General features: G+C 43.2%; 1 protein-coding gene across 1 annotated transcript in view; it reads right to left on the bottom strand.

Moving 5' to 3' along the window:
* Positions 1 to 5138: 5138 nt before the first annotated feature.
* PTGFRN (prostaglandin F2 receptor inhibitor) overlaps positions 5139 to 21625 on the bottom strand; it is a 78125-nt gene continuing 61638 nt past the window's right edge. Inside the window, exons 6-9 of the mRNA XM_063106402.1 lie at positions 20561 to 20980; positions 13606 to 13713; positions 7981 to 8286; positions 5139 to 5924 (exon numbers count right to left, since the gene is read on the bottom strand). Of these exons, the coding sequence (XP_062962472.1) occupies positions 5758 to 5924; positions 7981 to 8286; positions 13606 to 13713; positions 20561 to 20980 (1001 nt within the window). The 3' untranslated portion in view covers positions 5139 to 5757. The remainder of the gene's footprint in view (positions 5925 to 7980; positions 8287 to 13605; positions 13714 to 20560; positions 20981 to 21625) is intronic.

Below are 21625 nucleotides of genomic sequence, written 5' to 3'. Positions count from 1 at the left end.
ATATGACCATACAGGTTGAGTATCCTTTATCCAAAATGCTTGGGACCAGAAATGTTTTGGATTTTGGATTTTTTTAGATTTTGGAATATTTGCATACACATAGGGATATCTTGGGGATAGGACCCAAGTCTAAACAAGAAATTCATTTATGTTTCATATACACCCATACACATAGCCTGAAGGTAATTTTATACATTATTAATAATTTAATGCTTGAAGCAGTTTGTCACATGACATCAGTATGGCATTTTCCACTTGTGTGTCATGCAGGCACTCAAAAGTTTTGGACTTTGGAGCATTTGGGGTTTCAGATTTTGTGATTAGGGATGCTCAACGTGTGATGACCAGTACGGCTGGCACAAACAGGTTGGAGAATACAGAGAACGGAGTAGACGCAGTGAGCATCACCTCTCTGGGTGGAGGCTCAGCAGACTACAAACTCCAAGTGGTGAGCATATGTATTAATCATGCCTTTTCTTTTGTTTTTTGATGCTTTAACATCACGGGTCTTGCTGATCCCAGAGAGATTGCCTCTCCCAGAGCTGGCCAATTCCTAGAGATAGCAAAGGACTCACCTGAGCGTATGCCTTTCATATGCAAACTCATCAACCCAGATCCCAAACCCAGCCACCCCCTCCATGAGTTCTCACACCCGGGACCACTATTCCCCTGCCCTAATCTCCCCAGGGTCAGGTGCCAGACAACCAGGAACAACCCCTACAACTCAGAGCCTGCTGAAATCACTCAGCCTAGCCAATCCTCAGCCTGCCTCACCCCCTCCTTCCTGTGAAAACCACAATCAAGGCTCTTGCCCCTGTTTCTCCCTTGCTCCCTCTCTCCTGCTGGACTGGTGCTTCCCCATGTGACACTGTGGTGTGGCATGCCCCCTCCTCTTGGGATCTGCAGGTATAACAAACTGTCTTTCCAATGGCAGTTGTTAATCAAATCTATATACTTAAAAATGTGCCAAGCGAATTGGTCTGTGGGTTAGAGGAAATGAAGTGGCCATTATGTGAATGATCCAGTCATGTGGAGAACAGGCAAGAAAGCTTCTGTGGGAGCCCCATTGGGGTGACGAAGATCTCCATCTCCACAAGGTGCCTGTCCTAGTGCATGGCACATTGTAAGAATACCAGTGTTAGCTATTGTCACAAACTGACACTGGGGCCACAGCAGTGACTGGTCCCCAAACTCATGTCACTTTCAGACTACCAGACCGTCTGTCAGGGGATCCTAATTTAGCCTAGGGAAGCAGAAAAGGCTCCCTGGGGCCTGAAAGAGAAGTACAAGTTAAGTGGAAGGAGGACTGGATGCAAAGACAAACTTTCAGGCTACATGTATGGGTATATATGAAACCTAAGCAAGCAAACAGTATGTGCCAGGGCACGCAGGCAAGTAAGTGCAAGTAAGCAGCAGGCTGCCTGTGCTTAGCACAACTCCTGGGCACACAGCAGGTGTGCAAGAAAGTTCTTGCTTTGTTTTAATTTAGTTTAAAAGTTCTTGCTTTGTTTTTAATCTAGTTTAATTTTATTAATTTTAATTACATTCAATTTAGGCAGAAACAGGTTCAGGAACAGGAAGGGGAGTGCTCAAGACCAGCTCTGACAGCATCAGCATTCTGACATGAGGATTCCTCCAGTTCACCGAGAAGCACATGATGGTGGGTCATTGCTGCCAGCAGAACATTAACTGTGCATTTATAAAGTACCAGTACCTTCTACATGCCTAGAACAGTGCCAATCACTGGGCAATGTCAGCCACTAGGACACAGACCCAGGCTTTGAATAATTTACAACATGAGGTAATTCCTGAATAGGACACAAAAGACACAGAGAGCACAACTGAGGCCAACAGTGTGCGGGGAGTGGATGCGGGTAGGCCAGCCAAGGGCATGGTGCTGCTCCAGGGCCCAGGGCTCTTGGCGTTCACTCATGTGCAGGTCTGCTGAAGCCAGCGGGCAAGGGAAGAGGACTGTTTTACATTCCAGGGGCTAGTACCTTCTGGACTGGTTTGGCTCCAAATTGCATAATGAGTCAGAAAAACCATTCTGTTCCAGTCATGATATGGTCACAGAACTTCGATGTTTGTTTCCTCATCTGTGGAGAGAAACTTCTCTCTTTCCTGAGAAGAGACCTGTAAGGTCATGAGAATTCCCTGAAAGACCAGAGACCATCCGCAAGCAACAGGATCCTAGCCCTCACCTTTCTGCTTGGTGGGGACCTCAACGTTGATCCCCTTAAATCCATTTCTTCTTTTATCATTAGTAAAAAATCTACAATGCTTTTATGAGATTCAAAGAAATCAGAAGGTGCTCAAGTTGCTTCTGGAATTCAGCCACCATCCCCCAAGCTGAAGACAAGAAATGATAATAGAGGCCAATATCAAGTTCCTCACACAACTTCAATTTAAATTAAACTTCCTTTAATGAAATAAAAAAACAAATGGTGCATTGCATAATATTTGTGGTCACAGTATAAACCAATACAATTAGTTCATAAAACATCATATATGGACAAAAATACACAAGACCTTTTCTTTGTCTATGGAAAATTCTGCAGATCCATATGTGCCACACTAAGAAAGAAAGTCAGTCAGCTGTTTTCTTCTAGGGATCTGCATCACTGAGAAACTGGTCAAACAGTGGAGGAGAACTTACCCAAATCCCAGTTCCCTTGTTCCTCTGTTGTCATCGGTGAAGCTAAAATAAAAAAAGTTTCTGAAAGTAGCAAGTTGTGTAGTATTGCTTATTATTCTTGCCAAAAAGGCTCAGTCTTTGGCTCACAGATGTCAGTGACAAAATCATGGCTGCAGGCAGTCTGCAAAGCAAGAAGCAAGAGCCACCGAGGAAAGACAAAGGTCTGGTGGTGGGGGGCGGGGGAGGGGGGTTCTTCTTTACCAGGATCTTAGTGAGCCACGTGGTTAGGAAGAGGGGAACACACAAATACATTTCTAAGTTAAGATTTAATCCAGTTGGTGAGTCAGAGTTCCACCGTCCCATGAAAAAACTGAAAAGTTGTTTAAAAAGACAGAGTTTGCATTTTTCTTTTTCTAAAAGTGAAATGTATATGTAAACATCATAAAGTAAACAATTTAAAGTAATTTTGAGGCTTCTATCTGGACATAGGTTAGGCTCTTTTTGGGGATATTTTTATGATGGGGGGAAAAAAACTTTTATCAAGTTTCTTTTCATTAAGAAGTGCAATTTCATCTGTGTGAGGTGTGGCTGGGTCCTTCTTTCCCTCACACCAGTGCTGCTGGCAGGACCCTCTGGAAGAGCACTTGGTGGAGAGCCCTATATGGTACTACAAGAGTGTATCTCACACTTTTTAAAAACACATTCTAGGCTAATTTATGTTCCTGGAAGTAACTAGGCCCTAGATACAATGCCCTGGGATTTCTCCGCACTTCCTCCCAGACTCACAGTTTGGCAGGCACAATGGACATCAGGTGGGTGGGTGGAGGTCAATGCCTTAACAACTCCAGCCTTGAACCGCAACATTAATGTAAAAGGAAAAGGTATGACATGTGAGTACACGTCACTTTTACCACCACCGAGTGTCTCATGTGACCCAGTCTGTGGTTTTACATACACCCGGTCCACGTCTAAAGCTAAGTACCCTTACCTCCTACTAAAAAGGGCCTACACTACAACAGCCCTGAATCTTCTTTTACTAACTGCAAGGGATCACAGGGGACTGGCTGTTACTAAAACAGCACCTGTTTATATTTGTTCTCTCTTTAATTCCTGTTTGTACAATCACCTGTGACCCTTCTCCTTTGAAACAGCAGTTAGGAAATGACATGTGGAAAATACCCAAATCTAGTGCCATCAAGGCCTCCTCCTCTTCCTCTTGTCACTCATGTGCTGGGGGGGACATAACTGCTGCCCGTCTTCCGGCCACAGGCTCTAGGCCCGGAATCCATCAGTGCTGCTGCTGCTATCATAGGCAGAGAATCTAGAGTTTCTATTATATGAGTGGTCCCCTTGGTGGGCAAAACAAAAAGGGAAAACTCAGTGGAAATCTGCCTCTGGGGGTGATTGTGTGATAAGTGCAAAAGCCATCATGGGCAGCAGAGAGAGGAAAGCGGGGGGAGATGGTGAGCTGGGAGGAGCACAGCTCATCTGGCCCATGGTGACAAAGAGCCGTACATGAATGCCCATCATTTTGTATTACTTTATTGCTCAAAACAAACGAATCTTTTTTCCCCTTAGGAAGACAGAGCAGTGTAAGATCCTTCAGAGCCAGGATAAAAGCATAGAGGTTTGCAACTAGGGCATGAGTCACCAGTGAGCCTCAGAAAACCCCACTGGGATGCTTCGGAAAGGCCAGTGCTGGGCAGGGGGTGAGACACTTGAGGGAGTGGAGGCTCCCAGGGGAGCGCTCTTAAAGCAGAAGCAGCCAGGACTCAGACGATCTCTTTCTGTCCACTGTCCTATTCCTGATGGGAGCAGTCAGGCAAAGTGGACTGCTCTCAGTGCTATTTTGTAGGCTGTTCCCGTGACAGTAAATTGCTAGGTTTCCTTTATGTTGCTAATAGAAAACCAAACATACCACAAAATATACCCTTTCTCACTAACCCCCTGCAGAGGATCTTTAAAAGACTTGAAGGACTGAAAAGGTCATGGAAAATACATGGTTTTTCTAGGCAATCTCTGATTCCTTGAAGTCAGTCAGTCTTGCAAGTAGCAATTTGCCTTCATGTTAAGGACCCCAAGCAGGACGTGAAGGACACGGCGTGTCTGTGGGTCCCCCTGCAAGTCCCTCGGTGGCCAATGCCTTTGTCCCCCCCGAAGGGCAGGAGAGGGGAATGGAGGTGGCTTCTTCACCCTAACACGCCCCCTGGCACCACTGACCCTCCCATTGAGCTGTATACATCTAACTTCCCAGGATCCCTCTAGGCTCAAGGGCCTCAGAACTTTCAGAGAATCTGTTTCTTTCCTTGTCCTCAGTCTCCTCTTCCTTGCAGAACTTCTTACTGCCCTGGACAGAGGTGGCTGTGTATTTTTCTTCATATTCATTCTTAAGGCTAAGGTGGCAAGATAAGGTGCTCGGTGGAGAGCCAAATTCTAGATTCCAGGGCCGCCATTACAGCACACTCACATAAAACAAATACAGAAGAAATGGATAACGGGCAGAGAAGCAAAAGAAAAAAAAAATGCATTTGGGCTCAATAAGAAGTTATATACTCCAAGTTTAGATTTCGAATGTATTCTAAACCCCTGAAAATAGGGGGTGGGGTAGGGTAGTACAACAAACGAGCCTTCGGCACGGGCCTGTGTTGTCTCTAAGCCAGGGAGGAGGGTCGTATTTAGCAGCTGTCTTAATACGCGCCTCCAACGTGGAAGCCGGCTCTCCAGCGGGCAGGCACATTCCCACCCAAGATAAAGAACTCTGCATGCCATCACCCCTTCCTTACCGCAACCCCTTGAAACAAAAGCTATAAACACACACAAGTCAGAGGATCTACAAACTATTAGGAGAAAAAAATCAGACGAAGGTTAACCATTAAAAAGCTGCAGTTGGAAAAACACACACTCGATTGTTATATCAGAAAGTGCCGTGGGAGAAGAGCTGTGTGCTGGTAAACATGTCCGCGCTCAGAACTTGACATGCAGAAAAGAGAGCGCGCCAAGTCCCACCTGAGATTAGAGAGGACTGGTTTTTAGTGTAACACACTTGGTTTTCAAACGTCACTGTCCTCTTCTCGCCCCGATCGCTCCTAGAACATCCCACTGTCAGTCCCTTCCTGGCCGGCCTAGTCCATTTCCATTGACATGAGCCGGCGGCGCTCCCGCCTGGTCTCCTGAACCTCCTTCTTACAGCACCACTGGGAGCTGCAGTACCCGATGAGGCAGGACAGGAGCCCGATGATGGTGGACAGACCCACACCGATCAGCAGCGGGTACTTGAAGGCGGTCAGCACTAAGAGGGAGAGATCAAAGGGGAAGTCGGTTAGCGCTGCAAGGAAGGCAGCCTTGGGCCTGCTTTCCCCACTGGAACAGGATCTTCCTGAAGGCTGGATATCCCATTCCTCCTGGACTCGGCACCTAGCGCAGTACTGGAGACAGCAGCAGCTCAGCTGTGTCTGTCCAAAAAATGAGCAAATGTCTCCCCACCCAGTTCTGGGGGTGGGGGTAAGAAAACCATAAAAACAATTTCACTCGATGCCTCTGAATGTTAACTTGCTTTTTAGGGTTTTGGCAGGAGATTGATTTTAAAAGTCAGTATAAGGGCACCACACATTCAGCAGCAGATGCATCCTAAAAAAACTGCATAAATCAATTCTATGCATCAAATAAGTGAAGTGTACTAAGAGAGCTATTTTAAGTAACACTATAGTAAATTATCTAGCAAAGTGAATAATCACTCTCTTACTTGTTTGGTAAACCTGGGTTTTCATATGGAGTTACTTCAAGCAAGGAATTTTTAAGATACAAATATGGTATAGATGACTGTTGGGAAAATATAGGAAAAACGGTCAGGGCCCCTCAGATGTTCAGAATCTTGCCAAGCATTTGATGTAAACAGTCATATGCACTCAGGTGTTCCTTGGTTATCTTCTAGGGTAATTGCACAAGTACACCCATGTGTCCTGGGTTATGGACTTAAGTATAAGGATGAGTGGCTCTGATCCCTGGTGCCTCCCATCCCCGGATGCCCCCCCATGGGGGGGCATGGGGAGGTCACTATTGTTGCTGGAGGCTGCTGCTAGTGCCCCTGGGACTCTCTGCAAGGCCACTGCCACTGCCGGACCTGTAAGCTGCTGCTGCTGCTGCTGCTGAGAAAGCTGAGGACTGAGCTCATGTCATCTGCCAACAGCTCCTGAAATCTTTCCCAATTACTTAGCATGGACCTGCATGTGAGGGGTCTGGGGACCCAGCCTGGCACGTGAGGGGTCTGGGGACCCAGTCTGTACAATGGGTTTGGAGGGTCTGAGCCCTAGCTCTGGCAATGTAAATGGAAACTTAGTATAACTAAAATAATGAAACATTTTGGCTTTAGTTATGATTTGCCTTACTTTACAATGACTTAAGTTTCAGAAATGCACAAACACCATTTGGGTTCCACCTCCAAAACCCCATCTTTCCTTTGCTGTAAGTACCAGTGCTCCTTGGGTAGATGCTGCCACTGTGCTAGGTGCCTTACACTTAATATGGTTTAATTTCCAAAATAGCCCCATGAGAGATTATTATCCTACTTTATAAGACAGAAAGTGGATCAGAAAGGCTAAGTGATATGTGGAAGAGCCAGGGTTCCAATGTCCATCTCCCCATGTTGATATCTCATTAGGGGAATATACTCAAAAGGTTTCTACTAATCCTCAGAGTTACCTGGACTTTAATTCTCTCCACAGAGTTACTTTAATTAACATTTACTTTCTGAATCTTTCTGCAGAGGAGACAGGTTTCTTGTGAACCAAGCACCAACTGTCTCTACTCTGGAATGCTCAGGGAACAGAGCTCCAACCATCTAGCTCAGCTGACCTGCTATTCAGTGAGGGCCAGTGAGGCTCCCATCCCACCTGGGCTCTGTGAACTACCCACTCTGTGCTAGGGACTCCAGGAGGAGCCTTCCTTCTCCAAGAAGCAAAACCAATAGGAGGGCAAAGCTACAGCCTTGCCTGGAGACCCGAACCCTCTCTCCCAATGCTGTTTTCTGCCTCTGCCAACCAGTGTCCATGCCAACCCTAGGTTTTTACAGGATTTGTAGAACAGGCAAAGCCTTGAAGATATTTCTAGTAAGTCTTGAGAATATTTCCCAATGGTACCACCAGCACATGATAGCAAAGCTGGGAAAACAGTGAGGACTGCTGTGCTCTTTCGGGGTTCAGGCCCAGGCCAGGTCTAGAAGGAAAGCAGGGCATGCTGTGGCACATTCCTCAGATCGTGACAGATTCCTGGATTCTGTCAGCTGCAGCCTGCCACAGAGAGAAGACATTCCCCAAACACTGAAAGAAAGATTTATGTGTCATTCTTACCATCCATCTTCACAGTTATAAAGATGGGCTTGGAGTGGATCTCTGCTTCCTTCTGCCAGGAACCTGTTGGTGACTTCACCCATGGAGTCACGGAACAGTAGTAGTTGCCAAAGTCTTGGTCCTCGGAGCCATGCACTTGCAGCAAGAATTCCAGCACACTCACACGCTCCAGGCTGAGGTCACTCTTCCAGTCCCTCCGGGCCGTAGTCACAATCCCCTTCCGATCCAGGGAAGACAGGAGGACAGGAGCCTTGTCCAGGCCAAAGGAATGCACCGCAAACCAGGACACATCAAAGGCCATGTCGTCTACGGATGACCAAGCCAAAACTGAAAGGTCAGTGCAGTGGCAGAAATAATAGGTATGGCTACCACATATGTAACCCTCACTACAGGCCAGCACTGTTCTACATGCCGTAAGTCTCTCTGAATCCTCACAACAGCCCTATGATGAAGGGACTTTAATATTTCGCCCTCTGTGGCAAGACTACCTTGTTCAAGATCTCAGCCAACAGACAGCAAGAGTGCGCAGCTTAACCCAGGGAGTCCAGCTCCAGAGTCCAGCCTCTTAACCCCTCCACTGCCACCACCCAGCCTAAGGAGTCATAGGAAGAAGAGTCAGGGCCAAAAAATGTCTCCCCCAGAGAACATAAAGCTGGTATGTAGTAACACCACATGCTGTGTCTCCCAAAGATGGCAGGGTCCTTTGATATTTCAGGCAGAACAACTCCAGACTAGGACACTAAAGTCCTTTTATGTACAAAATGTACACAAAATGAATTGTACAAAATTTAGAGTTGTAAACAGTTTAGATTTTATTGTTCACTGTTTTTTTTTTTCTTGCAGAAGTGTGTAAGTTCAAAACAAGAGAGAAAAATGTCAAGCTGAGAAAATTGAACACAGTTTTACAGTCCCAGAGAGTAATGCTGCTGCATGGTAAAGTACTCTGCAAAATTAAGGTTCTAACAGCTCAAATAAATTAATAGGGCCTAAGAGAAAGAAGACTTTAACACAAATGGTAATTCTCACAGAATGTGAAAACAGCCCTCACATCACAGCCCTTGACCTCTTCTCTTGACTGGTACCAACTTCAGCTGTGTCAGCTCTGACATTGATTCAGCAGCAAAAGAGACTATGAACCACAAAACCTGTTTTATCTTAAATCTGCTTGAGAAGGCTTTCTATATAGGTGTTGAATACCACAATTTTTGCTGAACAAAAAGACTTATTCATTTAGTAAAAATACACTAATAATCCCCAAAGCACATTTAAGATAAATAATTTTCAGATGCTTACATACTACAAAAGAGTGTAAGCAAAACTAAAAGTGAGAATTTCTACAAAATTATCCAAATAATTCCTCTTCAGCTCATGCTAAAAAAATAATATCGGCTTTTCCCCCTCATTGGTCCACTGTGGCACTAGAACAAGAAATTTTCTTGTTTCTTGTGTGTAAATTGTCTCCAAAAAGACCAGTTCCCTAGGGGCAGAGGGAGGGCCATCAACCCCCTCACATCCTCTCGGTGCCGGGACAGAGTGGGCACCGGGTGACTCCCGTGTACTCAGTGAAAACTAATTCAGTGCTGCTGTCACCTGCAGGTGCTGGGTAGTTATTGAAGTCAAAAAGTCACAATTGTGTTCCTGCTACTTGTGCCCAGACTCTAACCCCTGGTCCCCACTCTGTGCCTTACAGTGTGGTGGCCAGGCTCCAGGGCCAAGATTGCCTGGGCTAGAATCCCAGCACCAGCACTTATTAGCTATGTGAACTAGGTGAGCCACTTAAGTTCACTGAGACAGTTTCTTTATCTGTAAAATGAAAATAACACCACCCATGGTTAAATTAATTGCGTTTATAAAAATGCTCTTAGAACAGCACCTGGAACATAGTAAGTGCTCAAGAGAAGCTGGCCACTATGAGCAACATTATCTTCACTGTTCAACATACATGGTCCTACAGGTAGATGCTGCTAAGAGACGGGCAGCAGATGCTGTTAGTGTCTCGCCCAGACCAGCTGCTGCAGGTGTTGGCTGCTAAAGCTCTCATACCTGTACCCTCCTCCAGAGAACTGGCCTTAGCTGACGGAAGTTACCTGCTGGAGATGCCTCCTGGTCAGGAAACACTCTTGCTCCTTGGCTATTCGGTCTGTGGACAGTGACTGACTATTGAGGGCACAGAAAAACCCAGTCCCCTTACCTCAAGGTGTGCAATTCTTTGTGGTACAATTCATGCACCAGAGCTCCCTGTGGTAGTTAGCCTTGCTCTGAATTCACATCACTGCCTGCCTTCTTGCCCGGCTCCATCCTGATTTCCTCACGCCCTCACAGTGTTCTCCTGAGAACACCCCGCAATAATCACTTGCACACTTGTCTCAGGCTTTGCTTCTAAAGAATCTGACCTAGACATCACTTCAAGAGTGCCACGATCTCCTGCCCCCACTCCCACATCAGCAGAGGAACACCTGGTCCTCAGGCCACTTATGCAATGTGTCCTTTCCAAAAGAGAATTCCCTCACAGCCCATAGGATGTGTGAGGAAAACTAAATTCAACTTGTGTTTAATTATTTAGAATCTTCCACCCACACAGTCCAAGAGTCCAAAGTTCTGGAAAATTGTGATCTGCAAGATAACAGCTACCTATAGCTTTTGCAATTACACTGGAGGAAAAGACTTTTATATTAAGGGCACAACTGGTGACCTATTAATTTACTGAGAAAGCATTGAAAGGATTTATTTTCGTATATATCATAAACGAGTTTTAAGGGTGAAAATGGTGTTACAGTATTCCAACTTTCGGAAAAGATTTCCCTCCCCTTCCCTGGTAGTCTTCTCTACTTTTACTTTCATCTTCACCTCTGAGTCCTATTTTGTGTCCTTGGTCTCACACATCTCAGGTATAGTAGCAGCCGCTCATTCAAGTCCTGGGCTCCTCATTCCTTTACCCCTGTAAATAGAGTTAACCATCTCCATTGGCTTGGATGGGTTTCTTTCTTTTCCTTTTCCAATATCTTCCACAAATTCTTCCCCTTTTTTCCTACCTCTAAAGATCAACCATGTTCAGCTTCCCTAAGAGAGCCAATTTTGGTATCAATCTACTAATCCAGGGGTCAGTAAACGTAGCCTGCAGGCCATAACCAGTCTACCACCTGTTTCTGTTAATAAAGTTTCATGGAAACACAGCTATGCCCATTTGTGTACATTAGTATCTACAGCTGCTTTCACAATATAATGGCAGAGTTGAGTACAATAGTCCCCCCCTTTACTTACGGGGAATATGTTCCAAGACCCCCAGTGGATGCCTGAAACTGTGGATAGTATCTAACCCTATATAAACTATGTTTTTTCATTTATATATATATGATAAAGTTTAACATATATTAGGCACTGATAGAGTTTGGATGTGTTGTCCTCTGCAAAACTCATGTGGAAATTTGATCTCCAATGTGGCAGTGTTGGAAACTGACTGACTCATGGGGGCAGATCCCTCATGAATGGATTAATGTTCTCCCTGGGGGAGGAGGGATTAATGAGTGAGTTCTCACTCTATTAGTTCCCGTGAGAGCTGATTGTTTAAAGGACCCTGGCACCTTCTCTCTCTCTCTCTCTCTCTTGCTTCCTCTCGCCATGTGATCTGCTTGTACCCACTGGCTCCCTGTCGCTTTTCTGCCATGAGTGGAAGCAGCCTGGGGCCTGTGCCAGATGCAGCTGTCCCGGAATCGTGAGCCAGGTAAACCTCTTTCCTTTATAAATTACCCAGTCTCAGGTATTTGTTATAGCAACACAAAACATACTAAAACAGGCACAGTAAAGGGTTAATAATAACCAATAATAAAATGGAACAATTATAACAACATATTAAGTAAAAGTTATATGAATGTGGTCTCTCTCTTGAAATATCTTGTATATATTACATTTGGTTGACTGTGGGTAACTGAAACTATGGAAAGCAATAGCGTGGATAAGGAGGGACTACTGTAGAGACCATCTGGCTCACAGAGCCAAAAATAATTCTTACCTCGTCCTTTACAGAAAACATTTGCTGACCCTGAACCAGTCGCCACCTGAACCAGTCGCCACCTGAACCTTCAACTGGAAGTCCTGCAGGAGCCAGACACCCACCTAGATGGTGGCGGCCACCAGGTCTCTGCTCCCAGACCCTAGTGAGGCCTGGTGCCCTTTCACACCCCACTCTGGTTCCTCCACAGGCAACCCTCACTTTGCTTTAGAACCTGCCCCTTCATGGAGAATAAAAACCTGCTTCCAGTTTCCTCCCTGGGTCCACACTTCTGGCCTCCACACAGAAACTTGTGAACCCTGTGCAATGTGGCCTTTCCAAGGTGCAAATCTGCCAGAACCCGTGACTCTGCTTGTGATGGGTGGGGCAGTACAAACAGCGTCCAGGGCCAAAGCATGCTGAGGGAAAAGGGCAGCTTTAGTGGATTAGGTTCTCCACGGCATCTTTAGGAAAAGGCAGAGGGGGGTGAAGTTGTGCTCAGCAAGAGAGACACCTTATGTGCATTTACTGTTCTTTTAAGCCCTAAGGGTAGAAGAGTGAGAGAGGGACATCAACTGGTCACTGAATGGGGCCAAGCAAAAAAGGTGTAAGACTGATGTGTCCCACAACTCTTAGGCATCCTGTCTCAATGCTAATATTTTCTGCTCAGAAAAGCTTTACAAAGATTTTCTATGAATTCTAACAACAATAGCACCCTCTGGTCATTTACTACTCCTTTATTTTGCTCTGTATTTCTTCATAGCATTAATCAATAGCTGATATTACATGGTGATGGGAGTTTGGATGTATTGTCCTCCCAGAACTCATGGAAATCTGATCCCCAGTGTGGCAGTTTGAGTCATGGGGGCAGATCCCTCATGAACGTATTAGTGCTCTCCCTAGGTGGGGGGAGTAATGAATGAGTTCGTGCTCTATTAGTTCCCTCGAGAGCTGGTTGTTTAAAAGACCCTGGCACCACCTCTCTCTCTCTCTTGCTTCCTCTCGCCATGTGATCTGCTTGTAGCCACCCCGCCGGCTGCCTGCCACCTTCCGCCAAGAGCAGAAGCAGCCTGAGGCCCGTACCAGATGGAGCTGTCCCAGAATCGTAAGCAAATAAATTTGTTCTTTATAAATTACCCGGTCTTGGTATTCTGTTATAGCAACACAAAATGGACTAATACACATGGAAATTTATTTCTTGCCTCTGTCCTTAGCTGGTTGCAAGCTCCATGAGAGCAAACTTTGAGCTTTCTACTCACTGTTCCCAGTACCTACAGCAGCACATGTAGATCAAAGGTGCTCAATAACTATTGGAATGAATAAATGAATGAAAGACACAAGAGGAAGTGGTCCCACCAGGTTTCCAACCATCCTGAATTAGCCTCAGAGGTGACACTCTGATTGTCTTGATAATCAGACTCAAAAGTCTGGATGCATTTCTAAACCATTTAGCAGATAGATGCATCCATTCAGCAAATATTTATTAAACACCTAATGAGTACAAAGTACTGACTGAGCCAGTTAGGGGATAAACAGACAGTCCAATCACTGCCCCCACATCTTTGTACTCAGTAGAGATGATATGAGAAATATCTACAAAAAGCAAAATGGGAAAGGGGAAGGATGGAGAGAGGTACCTGGGTCCAGTGCTGCTCCTTCGACAGTGATGATGCAGAACAATTTGATCAGATCTCCCCGGATGACTGATGGTGTGTCTGAATGCACAGAGGCATTAAATATAGGACCTGGAAGAAAGTAATGCTGGCCTTATTATTCTCTTTCACATGTCTGTCAAATTCCATTCTTGGCACTCTAACAGGCATCTAAATGTGGTTCCCTTTCCTGGGAACTGGTCTAGAAACTCACAAAATAAGTGTTCTCAGGTTACCTTTTTTCTATTCGGAGAGGCACATGCATTAGGCACATCCAGCTGAGCGTCATCTTAAGATTACAACCAAAATAGAACTCTTCCTCAAGAGTCACTTCTGCTCTGGCTTTTCTTTTACCTCTTCTCTGATGACAACCATAGTCTCATTAGAAGGCCACCTCCCACCTCTCTCCTCCCACCCTGGTACAGGCTGGGTTGTTTCTGGTTTAGTGTGGTTCACTTCTAGGCCAGGATGGCTGAGAGATCAGAGGAGAATGAACCAGGGATGCTTCTGGTCTCGATGGAGTGAGTGGCCTCATTGTGCTGTGCGGGGTGCTGGGGTCAGGGGCCCTGCTGTTAAGAGGCTGAAATCCAGTAAGGAGACAGACATGCCAACAATGATAATGTTTCTAAAAAGTATAGAGGGAACATTGAAGGCACAGCTCCAGCTTCTACCAGGGGAAACTGAGGCAGTCTGGACATTCCTTTAAAAGACTACAAAAATGGGGGAGGCTGTGCATGTGTGGGGGTAGGGGGCATATGGAAACTTTCTTTACTTTCTGCTCAATTTTTCTGTGAATCTAAAACTGCTCTAAAAAATAAAATCTAGTAAAAGAAACAAAAACAAAAACAAAAACTCTACCCAGACAGAACTTGTCTCACATACCTCCCTAAGAACACTGTAGGCATAATTATTATTTTTAACCCATCTATGAACCCCTCTTAGGTAACAGCAATTCATAGCTTTAAGCCAAGCTGATCCTAGGAGTTCAATGTTTACCTTATCCCAACTCCTAAAATCTAGCAACAGCCAAACCTGAAAGAAGTTTCCAGAACACAGTGCTATGGGCTTCCCCTTGGGTTTCCTGAAAAGCAAAGACATATGGCCCTGGATTCTGATTCCAAAACTCATTAGAAGTTGAGAATAGAGGAACTGCTACTTTCTTGTTCAGATTACCAAAAAGAAAAAAATATCTCAAAATACTTTTGAAACCTCCAGAAGAAATGACCATGAGAGAGAGAAGGAATAAAAGGTCATGCCATCTAATGAGGCAATTAATTGAAATGGCTATATTTTAATCTCACCATGATGACTAATGAGGCAAATTCATCTGATTGCTTTTGTAACAGCAAATACATGAATAGTTTGTATTTTCCTGAAGAGAACCCTGGCAGGGTTAGACAGCCCTGGGTGAGAACTGCCCAGTGGGAGGTACGTAAATCCAGGGGCGCAGAGAACATAATGGTAACCCCAGGAAATGGGGAAAGGGATGGAAACAAAGAGGACAAGGAAACTTGACCCACTTCTGGACATCGTCTCCTTCAGTAACTCTCAGCCCCAGCTCCCTTGGGCCCTTCCCACCCTCGCCTTGCTCTGGCTGCAGGAGTGAGGTGGGACTGAATCAGGCCAACGGCTCTGTGCTGGCTCTGGGGTGATGAGAGGTGAACTGTGAGAGACTGCAGGGCAGTAGCAACCATGGAGCAATGGGGGCCACATTTTTTCCTCACATTAGAAATTTCATGGTAATAAACAGAACCACACTAAGGGTCTTCAAGTGTTCAGGACTCTTCTAAGAGAATACAAAACGTTAAGCAGTCCTCATACTGGATTTATTTTTCTATTTACTTAATTTGAAACAGCAAAGAAAGACTTACCTAATTTGGACAAATTTCACTTTTTCTTTATATTTCCAGTGAAAACCCCAGATGCCTTCTAGGTCACAAGTTACAGTTCTCATTTCCCCTATTGGCCGTGGCTGTGGGAATCAACAGAGCATTTGTGCTGTGGCTCACGATACAGGCCAGGACTGGGGGAAAAGGCCCTCATTGTGGTGAACTATTCACAGTAGTGGATTTCCTTCTAATGAAATCAACAGCTCACTGTTAATAAGGGTCATTATCTCAGGCTTAGAAATATTTTCATTATGGTCAATTTCTGTGGTAATGCTGTTTTTATGAGGGGATTTGTCTGGTTAACTTCACAGATGACAGACTATGGCAATATTTAAGTGAACAACTGGAGTCACTAGAGGTCCCCCGATTCCTGGTCTGCAGAGAGTACAGGAACCACTTAGCTTTTAAATACAAACATGGGCACAAACCGTGTTCCAATGCCAGCACCCCCAAAAACGGCTGTTAATGGCAGTATTTTTGTGAAAGCAAAAAATTACAGACCACCTGTCATTCCATTAATAGGGTAAGGATTAAGCAAATTCTAGGACCTATAGTCATTTCAGTTGGTATTTACTTAGAATTTGCTACAACATGTAAAATGCTTATCTTATAATATTAAAGAGGTGGGCCATGGAGCAGCCATAAAATTGTATATACAGCCTGATCTCAAAGTCATAAACAAAATATACAAGGGGAAAATTCTAAGAAGATGAACAACACAAATTAACCGTCTCTAGGAGGATTACAGGTGATTCTCTTTTTCTTCTTCATATTTTACTATATTTTCAAATTTTCTGTATTAAGAATAAAAAAAATTTGACACTCTTTAAAAGTCGAAGCCTACACCAGCACATTTAAATCCCATTTTCCCTCTTGGCACTTCAAGTCAGTAAAAGCCTGACTCAGAAGGGCCCCTTGGAAACACAGTACTCAATATGAGGCAAGTGCCTGAAATCTGGGAACTGGAAGGTGGACACTGGAAGGACCTCTTTGTTGTGTCTAAGGTGCTGCTGAGTTTTAGGAAAAGAAGGCTCTTCAGTTTCAAATCAATGTTTGCTGGGGGCTATTTAGGGCTAGAGCATTGTGCTGGGCACTGCCGTTGATGGCAGCTCCTCCTAATTAAAAGGCTAACTGACCATGACAACACCTTGGATTAAATAAATAAAAACCTTAGGCAATCTACTCAGCCTGGAACCTTCAGGGATTTTACCTGGTGTGCTGAGATTTGAAGAACTGAGAAAAAGAGTCAATACCCATTTCTCACTCATAAATACATACAAAAGATGTTATGTTTCCCCTCTTTCACATAACAGTTTAAAAGAAAGATCAAATAACAAAGTAAAACAAGATGGAATTGGCTCTTACAGACAGAAAAACAGATACATAATAAAGAACAAAAGCCACATAATCATCTCATCTCAATAGACACACAAAAAGCATTTGACAAAACCCAACACCCCTCCATGATAAAAACACTCAACAAACCAGGAACGAAAGGAAACCTCCTTAACCCATAAAGGGCATCTATGAAAAACCCCCAGTAACATGATACCTAATGGTGAAAGACTGAATGTTTTCCCCCTAACATCAGGAACAAGACAAGGTTGCCCATGTGTGTTATTTCTATTCAACATTGTACTGGAGATTTTAGCTCGGGAGTTAGGTAAGAAAAAGAAATAGAAGGTATTCAGCTTGGAAAGGGAGATATAAAACTATTTCTATTCACAGATAACATGATCTTGTGTTTTAAAAATGGTAAGGAATCTGCAAAAAGAATACTAGAATTCATAAACAAGTTCAACGAGGTTGTAGTATACAAGATCAATATACAAAATCGGTTAGGTTTCTATACAACTGCAATGAACAAACAGAAAGTAAATTAAGAAAGCAATTCCATTTACAGTAGCATCAAAAAGAATAGAACAGAATAAAATTAACAAAAGAAGTTCAAGACTTGCACACTAAAAACTACAAAACACCACTGAAAGAGATTAAAGAAGAGCTAAATAAATGGAAAGACATCCCATGTATATAGAATGGAAGACAATACTGTTAAATGGCAAAACTCCCCAAATCGATCTACAGATTCAACACAATCCCTATCAAAGTCACAGCTGTCTTTTTTGCAGAAATTACTAGGCTGATCCTAAAAGTCACAGGGAAATGCAAGGAACCAGGATAGCAAAAATAATCTTGAAAAAGAACAGTTTAAAGTCTTTCACTTCTTGATTTCAAAACTAACTACAAAACTACAGTAATCAAACAGTGTGATATTGGGATAAGGACAGAAATACAGATCACTGGAATAGAACTGAGTGTCTAAAAATAAACCCTTACATTTACAATTAAACGATTTTTGACAAGGGTGCCAAAACAAGTTAATGTGGGAAAGAATAGACTTTTCTACAAATAGTTCTAGGACAACTGGATATTACCACATAGGAGAATAAAGTTGAACCCGTTTCTCATACCACACAGAAAAATTAATTCAAAATGGATCTTAGCCCTAAATGTAAGAGCTAAAACTATAAAACTCTTAGAAGAAAACACAGGCATAAATCTTCACGACCTTGGATTAGGCAATGATTTCTTAGATATAACATCAAAAAAAACAAGCAACAAAAGGAAAAAACAGATAAATTGGACTTCATCAAAATTAAAAACTTTGCTGCTTAAGGGATATCATTAAGAAAGTGAAAATACAACCCTCAGAATGGAAAATATTTTCAAATAATAATGTTTATGGCAGCATTACTCACAACAGCCAAAAAAGTAGAAATAATCTAAATGTCCATCAATGCATGAATGGATAAATAAAATACAGTATATCAAAAAACTATTATTCAGCCATAAAAAGGAACAAAGTTCTTATACATGCTACACATGGATGGACCTTGAGACCATGCTGAGTGCAAGAAGCTAATCACAAAAGTCCACATATTACATGATTCAATTCATATGAAATATTCAGACGAGGCAAATCTATAAAGACAGAAAGTAAATTAGTTGTTGCCAGGGGGAGGGGAATAGCAGGGGGAGGACGGAAGCGACTACTAATGGGAAAAAAGCTTCTTTTTGGAAGGATTAAAACTTTCTGAAATGAGATAGACGTGATGGTTGTGCAACTCTGAATATGCTATAAAATACTGAAGTGTACATTTTTTTTTTTTTTTTTTTTTGTCTTTTTCGTGACCGGCACTCAGCCAGTGAGCGCACTGGCCATTCCTATATGGGATCCGAACCCGCGGCGGGAGCGTCGCCGCGCTCCCAGCGCAGCACTCTACCAAGTGCGCCACGGGCTCGGCCCCTGAAGTGTACATTTTAAGTGAGTGAATTTTATGGTATGTCGATTAAATCTCAATAAATCTGTTATTAAAAAAAAAAAAAAAAAACAAATAGATAAACATTTAAAGAGGCCTATGCTTTCTTTACTCTTTCCAAATCTAAGGGCTTAAATCAATATTTACCCTTTATGAATTTAAAATTTAAAAGATACTAGAAGATTATTTCACTATATACTATGAAAGGTTATAATACAAAATAATATTAATAGAAAACAAACTTTGAGTCTAACTTACTTCTAATTTAACTTAATAAATATCTTGCATTCACTGTACTGATTTAATTAATATCTGAATTATTACAGATGAGTATGAATTTATACATTCAGAAATTTCTAACTGGAACCAAAGCAGAGTTAGTAAAAACATTTTGCCTTAAACTCACAAACAAGCCTTCACGCTCATATTCTGGATAAGATTGGGAATTAAAAACTTAAATCATCTTCCTGCTGAAGTACACACACATACACAAAGGATCTTAATGAATTACACAGACACAGGATCTTAACGAATTACATATATGAGTAAGAAATATTTCTATTTGAGAATATGCATTGTATCTGTGCCATTAAAAAAAAGTAGACCTTTCCTCCTTATAGCACAAAAACATCCTACTTACCAAAGATAAAATCATTTCAGAATAGATGAAAATTGTCCTTGCTTTAATTAACTTTCTCATAGACAAACATAGCTAATAACTATTCTTGACAAACCAGGTTGACAGGTATATTCATCCACACCACAGCAGCTCTGGTGACTTGACTAATTTATAGAAAATCTTTTTCCAATTCAAAAGCAAGGTGAGGAATAAGGTTGGATGCTCATCCCCTGTATACAAACACTGCTCTGATTAGTTGGGCCACGAACAGTAGTCACTACCTCCAGCCCTTGAGGTCCCTAAGAGTAGAAAGCCATGGGATAAAACTGGGGTCTTAACTCTGTATCTTCTGCTTTGGGCAAGTCATCTAACCCTCTGGAGGCTCAATTCCCTCTTCTCTTTCTTTATATTCCACCATGCTCCCTAAAGGATCTGAGGTAGCTGAGTTTCCATTTATTTTTTTTAAATGAGTGAAGAAATGAAAACATATGTTCACACAAAAACTTGCACAAGAATGTTCACAGCAACATTATTCATAATAGTCAGGAACTGGAAACACCCAAATGCTCGCCAGCTGACAAATGGAAAAACAAAATGTGGTGAGTATCCATACAACAGAACATTACTCAGTCATGATAATGAATGAACAAAGTACTGACACATGCTATAACAAGGGTGACCCTTGAAAACATTATGCTCAGTAAAAGAAGCCAGACACAAAGGCCATGTATATTCCATTTATGTGAAATGTCCAGAACAGGCAAATCTGTAGAGACCAAAAGTAGATTAGTAGTTGCTGGAGGATTGGGGGGTTGGGAGTAGGAGACAGGTAAAAGAGGGGGAGGTGTGGTTAGAAGGTGTTGGCTAAGGGGTTCAGGGTTTCTTTTGGGTGTAATGAGAATGTTCTAGAATTGGTTGTGGTGATAGCCACACAACTCTGTGACTATACAAAAAGCCATCAGATTATGCATTTTAAATGGGTAAATTGTATGGCCTGTGAATTGAATTATATCTTGACAAAGCTCGTTAAAGAAAAAAAAAAAATGGCATTTGATCAAAATCTTAGGGTCTCCTCTAGCTCAGTTTATGATTCCATAGGGCTCCCTGCTCACCTGAGGTTTGGAAGTCTATCTCAATAGGATTGGAGAGACTAGTTGCTGCTTCTCGCCATAAGCTGCCCCTGACAGGAGACCAGGCTGTTACCATGCAGCGGTACAGCCCTGCATCTGAGACCTGAGTCTGGTACATTCGATAGCGAAATTCATCCTCCTGCACTTTTTCTAACACAACGCCATCTACCCGCGATGCATCTGTCCAATTCTCCAGCTTCACCACAGAATCCTGGTCCAGGGAGATGATGTACTTGGTTTCGTTGGGACTGGAGAGGTCCCCAACAGGCTTCTCAGCCATGATGAGAACAGAGTAGCGTGGCGACTTAATGTTCTTGGAAGACACTTTGCAAGTCATCTCAAATGTATTTCCTGCAGCAAAAAAAGGCTTTGGCTGCCTCGCCTTCACCACAAGCACGGAATCTGGAATGAAGCACCAGAAGGAGGTGATTTCCAACAGCAGCAGTTAAAATTAATAGGTATCTAAAAGCGAAATGTCAAGAAAACAGAAGTTTATTTGCAAGTCGCCACACAATAGCACTTATGAGAATATGGAAACTCAGAAAGAAAATCATGTGAATAAGAAAGCAGGCTGAAAACCACTACACTGGAAGAAGCAGTCTGAAATGGTTTAATGAGTATGAGGGGAGAGGAAATCGATGGTGAGAATTTTTTAAGGATTTTCAAGTCTTTGAGAAGTTTTACCCCGGGAGAGAAAGTGGGAAGCTACTGCTGCCCCCAGTGATATGAGGGGAAGCTCATCCTTACGGAGTTGGGGAAGACCTGGTTGAACATGACAACCAGGCCAGGCTCTGGCCACACCATTTGCCTCTTTCCCCCTGAAGGTCTGTTGCTAGCAGGGAACATGCCCCTAGCTCAGCTGGCCGGCTTGGAGAGCAGAGCGAGGGAGAAACAGGCTCTCTCTGTTTAATCATATGACAGTAACATTACAGAACAGATTTATTACTAAAATGACTGCAGCATATGCATTTGTAGATCTAATCATTTCCACTTGGTTTACACTTTAATTTCAAAGATGCTGTTTTAACATTTTGAGCAAGTGTCTAT

This window comes from Cynocephalus volans, chromosome 8 (assembly GCF_027409185.1).
Source record: "Cynocephalus volans isolate mCynVol1 chromosome 8, mCynVol1.pri, whole genome shotgun sequence".
Classification (NCBI taxonomy): Eukaryota; Metazoa; Chordata; class Mammalia; order Dermoptera; family Cynocephalidae; genus Cynocephalus; species Cynocephalus volans.
Note: the sequence above shows the minus strand (reverse complement) of the source record. Positions and strands in the feature narration are given on the sequence as shown.